We start from the raw sequence: 12,080 nt of genomic DNA, 5'->3' as shown, positions 1-12,080 counted from the left end.
TCAGTCTCCTGATTAGTTGGGATTACAGGTGCCTGCCACCATGCCTGGCTAATTTTTGTATTTCGAGTAGAGACGGGGTTTCACCGTGTTGGTCAAGCTGATCTCAAACTCCAGGCCTCAAGTGATCCACCCAACTTGACCTCCCAAAGTGCTGGGATTATGTGTGAGCCACCCCACCCGCCCCAGTTCCTTTTTTGAATAAGGAAATGAATGTGTTGTGGTTAAAGGTTAGATTGACATTTCGATGCCCTTGGGGTTTGCCTAACCTTCAAGTATGTGGCTCTTTTCCACAGTGACTTTGGTTTCGATGAAATAGTGTTGCACACAAGACTGGCCATGGCCTCTGCGCTCTGCTTTTCTTGGATAGGTGCCTGAAACCCCATGTTTCTAGAATTGGGGTGTGATCAGAGCAGTGTTCGGCTGAGAGCCTTCAAGGGGCTGTGTTTGTGTGTGTGTGATTGTGTGATTATCCACTGGACAACTAGATTATCTTGGGATTACGTTAAAATGTAGTCATGCCTAAGATTCTCTAGTAAGCACACAGCTCTCCTGATTAACTCGAGGTATGAGGAAGGTTTATTTTCAGTCAGATAACTATTTAGGAAGAACTCTTATTTTAAATACTTCAGCATCTACATGAGACTTCGTATTTTGGGAAATAACTGAGGTTGGGTTAATTTGAGTGGTAAGGCAATTGGACTTGGTTTTCAAAATACACTGTTAACGGTTTAAAACCACATTATGCCCTGGTGGTGCAAAAACATACCTGAAACCTTCAATGTTGTATCTGCTTTTCTCCTCTAGTACCTTCTAGTCTGTAAGGTAGTGTTTGTAAAACGCATGACTTTTACTGTACTCATAGTCCTGATGTTGAGACTTGGTCATCTCATAATTTTTGAGGTGAAATAATTGGTCAGTTGCATAATTTTTTAAAGAGGTTCACAACTGGTTATATAACTGTCTTATATCTAAGCCAGGCCACTAGTGATTATTGAGTTTTCCAATGTTGTTCAAATTGTGATGAAAGCACTAGTCCCTTGCAGATCTGACTGTTGGACTTCTTGTGTCTTCAAATCAAAACAAACCAAAACTTGGCCAGGCTCTTTCTTCACAGGATAGTTTTTTTTTAAGCCACCTCACGTGGCCCCTTCCCTTTGGCTTTTGAGTTTTGTATCAAGTTTAGCTTCTCTCTTTTGCTGTTTGGTTTGCCAGGTGTATGTTTACATGTCTGCTTCATCTTTCTTTTTTTTGAAACAGTCTCGCTCTTTTGCCTTGGCTGGAGTGAAGTGGCACAGTCTTGGGTCACTGCAAGCTTCCTCACCCTTCCACCTCCACCCCTGGTTCAGCTGATTTTCCTGCCTCAGCCTTCTGAGTGGCTGAGATTACAGGCACCCACCACCATGCTCGGCTAATTTTTTTTTTTTTTTTTTTGAGATGGAGTTTTGCTCTTGTTGCCCAGGCTGAAGTGCAACAGCGCGATCTCAGCTCATTGCAGTTTCCGCCTCCTGAGTAACTGGGATTACAGGCATGTGCCACCACGCCGAGGGTATTTTTAGTAGAAATGGTGTTTCACCATGTTAACCAGGCTGGTCTCAAACTCCTGACCTCAGGTGATCTGCCCACCTTGGCCTCCGAAAGTTCTGGGATTACAGGCGTGAGCCTGTAACATTACCATACCCAGCCTAATGTTTGTATTTTTAGTAGAGATGGAGATTGGCTGGGCGCAGTGGCTTACGCCTGTAATCCCAGCACTTTGGGAGGCCGAGGCGGGCGGATCACTAGGTCAAGAGATAGAGACCATCCTGGCCAACATGTTGAAACACCATGTCTACTAAAAATACAAAAAAAAAAAAATTAGCTGGGCGTGGTGGTGCGCGCCTGTAGTCCCAGCTACTCAGGAGGCTGAGGCAGGAGAGTTGCTTGAATCCGGGCGGTGGAGGTTGCAGTGAGCCGAGGTCACTCCACTGTACTCCAGCCTGGCGATGGAGTGAGACTCTGTCTCCAAAAAAAAAAAAAAAAAATAGAGAGATGGAGATTAACCATGTTGCCCGGGCTGGTCAACATGGTTAATTCCTGACTTAAAGTGATCCACCCACTTTGGCCTCCCAAAGTGCTAGGATTACAGGCCTGAGCTACCACGCCTGGCCGTCTTTCTTTGTGCTCTCCAAGCATTCTTTAGACTTGTTTCTTGTATCCCTTTTACTGAAAAAATCCCTTTTTTCAGACTTTTTTCCTCTGTTTCTTCAGGTCTGGGCTTACCTCCATTTGGCTTTTGAAGAATAAAATATCCTCATTCTCTTTAGAAACAGAAACTTCTTCGTTTAAAACGTGATTAAAAGCAATTCTTCTAGGTAGGATAGGTTTAAAAACCTGATTGCTTCTAGGTTCACACATACTACATTTATCCTTTCTGTAGTCTGATAAGATAGGTTTAGTTGCTCAATGTGTTGATTTCTCTTAATGCCTCCAGCTTTTTCAGAATCATTTAAGTTTTAGGTACAGCATCACAAGGTCATCTTTGGGTGGTCCACCCTTTTAGGGTTGGCTCATCTAAATCTTTTCCCAAAGAGATGAGAAAGTGCTGATCCTTTCGAATGCTATTTACATTCAGAATGGAGTAGACGCTTTCTTTGTTTATGAAGAAGTGAAAAATAAAGATTATTGATTTACATTATACCAGTAGTGAGACACTGGAGAAGTTACTTCACTCTCGAGTTTTTTATATTTGTAAAATTATAATCACTTTCTCAAAGTTGTGATGGGTGTGTAAATGTGAAGTTATGAATGCACTTTATAGCATATTGGGTTTCCAAATTGTTGTTGAAATCTAGTCCTGGTCCTTTTTAATTTTAGAAAATAAGACGGGGTTTCACTATGTTGATCAGGCTGGTCTTGAACTCCCGACCTCAGGTGATCTGCCCGCCTTGGCCTCCAAAGTGCTTGGATTACAGGCGTGAGCCACCACGCCCGGCCTCCTGGTCCTTTTTAAGTATTTTTTTTTTCTTCATAACATCCCAGGTCCTGCTTTCATTACTTTTTAAGAGAAAAGATCTTCTGTGGACAGTATCTCTGTTTATCTTTAGCAATAAATACTATCGTCTGCTAAGGAGTAGGGCTTGTTATAAAGTTCTGGTTATTCTGCTGCCCTCTTGCCATTTTATTTAATAATGCAAATTCAGCTTGGGATCCTCTGTGATGTCTGGATGATTGTCTTCTTGCTGGAACACAGCTTTACATTGTTTAACTATTGCTTATCCTTTCAGAGTCTATTGTAGACATAGCAGACAAGAAATTAAAATAAAGCCACAAAAAGTAATAGAGAAATGTACACAGTATTGTTGCTTTTACAAAAGGTTCAGGGATAAAGTACAATGGATTAATTCCATTAAAGACATAATGGTGGCTTTGCGCAGTGGCAGTATTGTAGCCAATGAGGTTTATCCAAGGCGCGATTATTGCTAATTGAAAACTTTTCCCAATACCCTTCCATGACGACTTTAAATACAGTCAGCTTTGGCAATTTTTGTCAGTCTCTATGGAGACTGAATTAAAAAAAAAAAAAGATGCCAGGCACGATAGCTCATGCCTATAATCCTAGCACTTTGGGAGGCCGAGGTGGGTGGATCACCTGAGGTCAGGAGTTCAAGACCAACCTGGCCATCATGGTGAAACCCCATCTTAGTTTTTATATATATATATATTTATAAATTTTTTTTAAAAAGACATACTGGTGATTTTTGTGCGAGCATAGCACAATTAAAAATAAATTGCAGTGACTTAAATTTTCAATTTTTTTTTCTAACTAGATCAAACCACTAAAAGGTAGGGGTCATTTTTACCAAAACTCAGTATATAGGTAATCTAGTCTGGGAGATCTGTTGGGAATGGTTGAGTTACAGGAAGCTGTTGGGAACTGGAAGCAGAATGACAATATACCTAGGGAAATGGATGAAGCTTTTTGTTTCCACCATGCTGTTTGGTTTTAGTGTTGAAATTAATCAGGATTAATTTTTCATTCTAACACGTTTGCTGCTGCCTTCGGCATGTTCCTGATTGTCGGTGCTGAATCTGTCAGTAGGAGGGCATCTTCCCAATTAGATGGTAAATGCAGATGTTAAAAGAAATTTTTTTAAGAACAAGACAAGCTCTAGAAGTGTAAGAAACACTGAATTTAGACCATTAAGATTGAATATCATATGTAACATTTTCATTATGATTGAAATCATTTCAGTTTAGTCGATACTGATGGGGTCAGAGGCCACATCATGGTATTCACTTTGGTTAACTTGTAAAATGATTTTCTTTAGAGGGGAATACATTATGGCTCTAGTGATCATGATACATGTTTTCTCTTTTTCTTTTTTTCTAACAGAAAGCGTGGATACCCATCAACGAAGTTTTGATATTGGAATTCAGATTGGCTATCAGCGACGCAATAAGGATGTGTTGGCTTGGGTTAAAAAACGCAGAAGAACTATTCGTAGAGAAGATTTGATCAGCTTCCTGTGTGGAAAGGTTCCTCCACCACGAAACTCTAGAGCTCCCCCAAGACTGACTGTAGTGTCCCCTAACCGAGCTACTTCAACGGAAACTAGCTCATCTGTAGAGACTGATTTGCAACCCTTCCGGGAAGCCATAGCTCTGCATGGTAAAGCCGTTTAAACATATTTCTTTGGAAAATGGTTAAGAGGGTGCCTGTGGACCCATTTTTCACATTTAGGTTTAGGTCCGGATATATTGACTGTTTTTTGTCTTTTACAGTAACAGCTTTCTCTAGAAATGTTTAATAGAATGTAAGCTAAGAATTTACATGGGTGAACTTACTCTGTCAGCTAACCCATCCTAGAAAATGTTTTCAGAAAGTTAGTTTGAGCTTATTGGTGTTTAAAATGACAGATTTTTCTGCAGCGTTAGAGTATATCACTTTACACTTACATATTGTATATGTTTTTTTTCCTCTTCTGAGGTCAAAGAGGAAGTTCTTGTGTCTTAAGAATTCTGCTACATTTCTAGGCTGGGTGTGGTGGCTCACGCCTGTAATCCCAGCCCTTTGGGAGGCCGAGGCCTCGGATGGTCAAGAGATCAAGACCATCCTGGCCAACGTGGTAAAACCCCGTCTCTACTAAAAATACAAAAATTAGCTGGGCATGGTGGCACATGCCTGTAATCCCAGCTACTCGGGAGGCTGAGGCAGGAGAATTGCTTGAACCAGGGAGTCAGAGGTTGCAGTGAGCTGAGATGGTGCCACTGCCTTCCAGCCTGGTGACAGAGCAAGACTCCATCTCAAAAAAAAAATTCTATTACATTTCTAGTTGCTTGCTCCATGACAGGCAAGTAAGGTGGGAAATTGTTGGGTTAGTTCTCATGGGACCTGGCACCTCCCTTGACACCTTTCTTACCTAGTATGCTGTAGATTGTGAGAGAGGACAGATGTAAGACTCAGTTTTCCTTCTGCCTGTTGTCCCTCAGGTCCCTTGCACTTTAATAGGCGGGACCAGTAGAGATGCAGCCAGTGGACAGGTACATCACCATCTTGCCAGTCCAGACCTGTTGTAAGAAGGCACTCTTGGCTTAGGGATTTTAGTATTGCTGGAGAAGCCTGGGGAGTGTAGTCAGTGATAAGTCTGTTGTTGCCTGTTGCTCTCTAATACAGACTTCCAAATAGAACTGGGAGAGTTAACCTGTGTGACAGCATTTAATACTGCTATAGAAAAAAAGCAACAGAATAAGACTTGCTTGAAACCAAGATGAAAGCATGTATCATGCAGATCGCTAAGCAAGTAGAAGTAATTAGTTAGGTGTCATGAGTCTTGTTGAAAGTTAACATTTTTGGACCATAGTACAGGTCATCTAAAATGAAGTAACCTGGTAAGGTACTAAGAACTAGTGGGATATAAAGAAACTTTATTGAAATTGAATCATTGAAACTTTATACCTGTAGAGATCTTGTTCTCTCTGGCAAACCATGATTCTTTCCTAAACCCCAATGTTTTTTTTTTTCAGCTAGATAGTGTTTAGGACAATTAAAAACAAAAACATTAATTGCAGGAAAGTTCAGGTTGTATGGATGCAGTACTTAAGACTGCGCATTATTCCTGATACAGTGGAGTAGTTAGGCTGTCAGAACTTTGGAAACTCAGACAAAAATGTGACTGATCTGTTTCTGCTGAATTAGAGAGTTTCACATCTTTCCCCCTAAAGTTTGGGAAAACAATTAACTAGAGGTGTACATAGTTTGTTAGATTAATTGTAGTGCATGGTAATATTTGATGCAGTTGTCTCTCCTTAAGTATTGTGATTTTCTTCCTTTATTAAGAGGGTTATGGCTCATTCCATGCTTCTCTTAGGGTATCTTTTTATTGTATTGTGCTATTAAACTTTAGAAGATAGTTTTAAGAAACATAAAAACCATGCTTGTTAACTTAACGGAGTAGTGTACATAATAATAACAACGGCAGGCCAGCCCCCTCTGCCCTGAAAAACTCCAACTCCCATTACATTTTCTCATATTTGATCTGTTCAACCTGTTACTTATTGTTTTCCTGAACTTTGGGAGTTTTAAGTAATGATACAGTTGAAGGGACTATTTATAATTTTCACATGTTTAAGTTGTGAGGATTTTCAAAAGTTTGAATATAAGACTTTGTGTAGGAAAAAAATGATCTTTCCCTTCAATAAATTGTTAATGTAGAACTAATCCAGTATAGATCGGAGACTGAATGTATTCTTACTCTTAGGGTTCATACCTCTAATTCATACGGTTAAAACAGTGCTGTGATGAAGTAATAGGGCCCTTTGAAAGCATCTACAGAAACATAAATTATACTGAGTTGTGCTCTACTGGTTTGTGAGAACATCAGTGTATTGGGGAGAGTAGTAGTTTAATTTGAATAGTTAAAGAAAGTAATTTGAATGGTTCCAGTAATAGGGCCATTGTTAACTAGTAATGTAAATTAGTGACTTTAACTGGGTGTCCTTATTATCTGATTTGTTGAATTGTCTGAAGTAAAAACTGTTAAGATGCTCTTTTAAAAATGTATTTGGAAACACCATAGTCAAAGTAAATACAATGTCTGAATTCAGTCTTGCATATTATGTGCTTAGCCAAATTTATGAAGTTAAGTTAGGTCAAATTGAAATTTTTGGAGGTTTACATTTGGGGTGAATCTAAATTCATGTGTTCGGAGAACAAAAGGACATGGGAAAAGAATTGATCTATTGAGGCAGACTTGAGTTTATAATCAAAGCAAACTCATACTCCTCTATCGTGTCCTATGTATTTATAAGAGAAGACAGTTTTCCTTCAGTTTTTTTCCCATTCCTTACTCCTACACCCATTAAACATAGCCCAACCAAATAAATATGCTCTTAACTTGAAGGAAAATGGCAGACTTAAGATACCTGCAGAGTATTTCATGTAGAGAGTGTGACAATGAATAAAATCCCATTCATTACCCTTCTAAGTAAGCCTCAGAGCTCAGTTTAGTGGGAGAGACTAATGTAAACACCTTTTTTTTTTTTTTTTTTGAGATGGAGTTTTGCTCTTGTCACCCAGGCTGGAGTACAGTGGTGCCATCTCGACTCACTGCAACCTCCAGCATTCCTGGGTTCAAGCAACTCTTGCCTCAGACTCCTGAGTAGCTGGGATTCTAGGCGTGCACCACCACACCCAGCTAATTTTTGTATTTTTAGTAGAGATCGGGTTTCACTGTGTTGTTCAGGCTGATCTCGAACTCCTGACCTCATGATCTGCCCTCTTTTGCCTCCCAAAGTGCTGGGATTACAGTCATGAGCCACCATGCCTGGCCAAGAGCTTTACTCAAAAGTAGATCAATTGGCCGAGCACTGTGGCTAACACCTATAATGCCTGCATTTTGAGAGGCCAAGGTGGGCAGATCACTTGAGGTGGAGTTTGAGACCAGCCTGGCCAACATGGTGAAACCCTATCTCTATTTAAAAAGAAAAAAAAGTATATCAATTAATGGTTGTCAGAGAGGTTTTTTTTTGTTTTTTGTTTTGTTTTGAGACTGAGTCTTGCTCTGTCGGCCAGGCTGGAGTGCAGTGACGTGATCTTGGCTCACTGCAGCCTCTGCCTCCCAGGTTCAAGCCATTCTCATGCCTCAGCCTCTTGAGTAGCTGGTGCCCACTACCATGCCCAGCTAATACTTGTATTTTTAGTAGAAACAGGGTTTCACTATGTTAGCCAGGCTGGTCTCAAAACTCCTGACCTCAAGTGATCCACCTGTCTCAGCCTCCTGCCTGTCTCGGCCTCCCTAAGTGCTGGGATTACAGTTGTGAGCCACCATGCCCAGCCTCAAATAGTTTTAATTAAAATGACTTCAATTAGTGGTTATCAAGGCTTAAAGATTTAATTCACTGCTTTATTTTGACACTTGTCTGCAACATGTTAATTTTTTTTTCTTGTGTCCTATGGGACCCAGTCATCTGTATGTTAGACTCACAGAGGATTTAAAGAGATACATATGCATGTGCTAAGTTGATTTCTGTCTTGCTTTGTTATCCTATGTCTTAAAATAATATTATAAACTTCCCAAGAGTTGAATTAATAACTGGTCACTCGTTTTTATGTAAACAGCATACTTGAGACCAGAAATCTTCTGAACTGCTTCGTGGATCTCTGTCTACCATTCTCACCGGTCCTCTGTTCATTCCTTTTCTTGTAGAGCTTTTCCTCATCTTGGCTTCTCTTCTGCCACATTGGCCTGCCTGACCTGTCCTCAGGCCCTGTCACTCCCCTAGATTACGTTCCCCATGTCACTCTTCATATCCAAATCTGGGCCTCTCGTTTAGACCTCCTCTCTTGACTGCCAGATGGCATGTCCCCCGTCCTCTGGTGTACATCTCCAAAGTGTCCCACAGGCATTTGTCTCAGATGACATTTCAGGATGGACTCATTCTTCCGCTCCAGCAACAGACTCATTGAGCCATTCAGCACATTTTCTATATGGCAGATTGAGTGCTGTCTCTGGAAGTATATAAACAAATATAGAGTGTTTCCTTCTTCTGTTGAGGCAAACACGGATTTGGATAATTTCTATTAATGCCGTGAATGTGGTATGTGGAAGATAATTCTGAGGGCAGAAAGGGCTATTTCACAGTATAGCCCTGTTGTGTGCGGCTCAGGGCATGCCCTCCAGAGGAGGTGAGCCTTAGCCCTTGGGCTGATATTTCAGCTCTCACTTCCCAGTCCTGAGCTGTTGACGCCAGTCCATCTTTCATGAGACCATTGGAGTGATCTTTCTGATCTTGTCACTTCTTGGTTTAAAATTTCCCTGGGGCCTACACAGAGAAGTTCAAATTCAGCATGCTATTGCAAGACCCTTATGATCTGGTCTTAACCATGGGTCAGGTATCCTATCCATAGTGTTTATCTCTTGAATACCTCTGTGCTCTTTGAGTCCAGCTCCTACCCCTACGTGTTCATACCTCACTTCTGTGACACAGCCTTCCTTCAGGTCTCCCAATCTCTGTAGCCTCCCTGACCTGTGCATTTGCTTTGCTGCATGATTTGTTTCTGTGACTATCCCAGCCCCTTGGGGCCACAATATAGCAGGGACCTTGCCTTAGTCCTTTTGGCTTTGATAGAACATAGCGAAGAACATGACATAAATTTGTGAGTTTACCACTGGGATTATCGCAGAGACCTGCTAAGTGAATAAATACAACACTGTGGGGACCCAGAACCTCTAGAAAGAGTTGAGAATTACCCCAGATAGCTACAATCAGGGTATAATGTAACCTGTTTGCCTAGGGTGCTACATGATAATCTTGAATTAGAACAACTGAGACTTACATGGGACCATAGGATAATAACAGTTAAACCTACTCTTTCAGTGTTTATAAAAGCATTACACTGGCTCCCCTCCTCCCTTCCCCGCCACAAAAAATAATAAATAAAATAAAATAAGCATTACACTAAGGAGGTTCTCATTTAATCCTCACACCTACCCTGGGTTATTAACACTTGGTTGATGAAGAAAGACTCACTTGGCTAAGATAGGGAGCAGGTTAGTAAGTGGTAGAATAGATACACAAGTCTTGTATCTAAAAATATATAGTTTTTGAATTTATAAATTTTTAATTTTCAACATATTTCTTAATTTTTTATTTTTTGTAGAGTTGGAGTTTCATCATGTTGCCCAGACTGGTGTCAAACTCATGGGCGCAAGCTATCTCCCATCCTTGCCCTTCCAAAATGTTGGGATTACTGGCATGAGCCACAGTACCTGGTCTCAAAGTGCATACTCCTAACCACTATGCCCTTATATTTTTAGAATTTCTGTCTGCCGCATCATCCCCTCTGAAACCTAGAGCTTAGGTGTTCAGGTAGGAAAGATCTCAAGGCTTTGCTTCTTGAAAGTCATCAGAAACGATGCAAATTTTATATCTTTCTGGGGTTTTCCCCATAAGCAAATCTGGATAAGTAGGCTTAAAGGTGAATGACCAGCTGTGTCCCTGGTTCACTGTTAGGAGGAATACATAGGCTTGCTGTTATAGGCTCTTTTCCTTGCATAACCATGGGCGACATACTCAGCCTCTCCAAGCCAGTCTCCTTTGTGAAAGGTGATATACTTACTTATAAGATGATACATTAAATGAGAACCCAGGCAGGTTACCTACCCTACCATGACACTGGAAGTATTATTTGCCTTGAGAAAAGGAGAATTGCTGGTTATTTCCAGGTCCTGTGAGTACCCTCTTTTTCCCTGGGCTATTTTACCACAAAAATAGACCAAGGATCTCAAGGCCCAGAGGCCATTGCCTTCTGGAATACTTTTTTGCCTCCCTGTTTAGTAAGGGTCACATTTTAAATTGCAGATATCACGCTGGAGGGTCAGGTCATTTAAAACTTTTGACTGCTTAAATAGTACTTGCTAAGATCTTGAGCTTGTCTCATGTTGACATACTAGTGAAGTTGGTTTAAATTGTCTCTCTCCTCACTGGAAGGAGAGATTTGGAGTTGCCCTGCGCAACCCAGTGCTGTTTCTTGAAAGCATTAGATTGAAATCTGGTCTCTCTTCATCCTAGCTGTCGTCATGGGGGTTAAGTGAATAGGGTCCCGAGTAAGAAGATGGCATGTGTCCTAGGGTGGGGAGCCAGACGCCAAGCCAGACTTCACTCTGAAGTTTTATTCAAAGCCTCACTCTCACTCATAGCATCTTATAGGTGGTCTCTGTAAGTTGCTGACCCTAATTCAGACTGTTTCATACACTTGGTTTTAGTTCCCAAACTGAATTTGATTTTGATGACATTGTTGACTGCAGGGCTTGGAATTAAATCCACTGGGCCTGACTTGTCCCTCTCTAAAGCTACACATCATTTCAGACTCAAAGGCTTCTAGCATACAGGATCTGGTATCATAATAGGCACCAGTGGAAACCATTGCTATCATTGGCTTTTGGCTTTAATCCCAATTTTAAGTTTCTTTTGTGTTTAAAACAAGTTTAAAAGACAAGGGGACTTAGGCAAGCTTAGGCAGTCTAGCCTTTAATACAAGAATTTCAAAACACAGAGGAAAAAACTTAAGGAGATGTATATATCTATCTCATATCTGATATATATATCTCATATATAGCAGTGCTTTGTGAGTTACAAGACAGCGGCTCCTTAGTTGATTGCCGAGAACTTTTTGGTTTGAAAACTTTGCTTTCTTTGTGGGTTTGGTGTTAAGAGTTCTTATTGTCATTCTGCAGCCTTTCCTATTGTCCTGTATTTACTGAATACAGTGAATACCAAGCACTCTATTTATTAGAGGCTAAGAGTAGGGGCAGGTGAATAAAAAAAGGAATAAGCTAATAATCTCCTGAAGGAGTTTCTGAGTTTCTGGCCTGATAGAATTATAGTAGTGTGAGGTATCTAAATCCAAGGAATCAGATTGAGGCAGTGTCATCGCCTTGAGAATTAATAGGCTGCATTTGTGTGTTCTTTTTTTTTTTTGCCCAACAGAATCTTTCTGTGGGCTCCATGGAACTTCTTATTCTCTTAAATCATTAAGTTGCTTGACAAGATTCTTGTATCTGGAGAAACTGGGTGTGGGGCCCTATAAAAAAATTATTCAA

General features: G+C 40.7%; 1 protein-coding gene and 1 non-coding gene across 2 annotated transcripts in view; both read left to right on the top strand.

Annotated features, from left to right (window-relative positions):
• The window catches only part of HAPSTR1 (HUWE1 associated protein modifying stress responses), a 29,201-nt gene that overhangs the window by 7,501 nt on the left and 9,620 nt on the right, over nucleotides 1–12,080 (top strand). The window contains exon 3 of the mRNA XM_012448289.2: nucleotides 4,373–4,648. Within this exon, the coding sequence (XP_012303712.1) occupies nucleotides 4,373–4,648 (276 nt within the window). The remainder of the gene's footprint in view (nucleotides 1–4,372; nucleotides 4,649–12,080) is intronic.
• LOC135269175 (U4 spliceosomal RNA) lies at nucleotides 3,402–3,542 on the top strand. Its single transcript, XR_010337469.1, has one exon. It is a non-coding gene; the product is annotated as a U4 spliceosomal RNA (small nuclear RNA).

Source organism: Aotus nancymaae, unplaced genomic scaffold (genome assembly GCF_030222135.1).
Source record: "Aotus nancymaae isolate 86718 unplaced genomic scaffold, 86718_ANA_hifiasm-v0.15.2.pri h1tg000049l, whole genome shotgun sequence".
NCBI lineage: Eukaryota > Metazoa > Chordata > Mammalia > Primates > Aotidae > Aotus > Aotus nancymaae.
The sequence above is the reverse complement of the archived record's forward strand: the minus strand, read 5'-3'. Positions and strand labels throughout refer to the sequence as shown.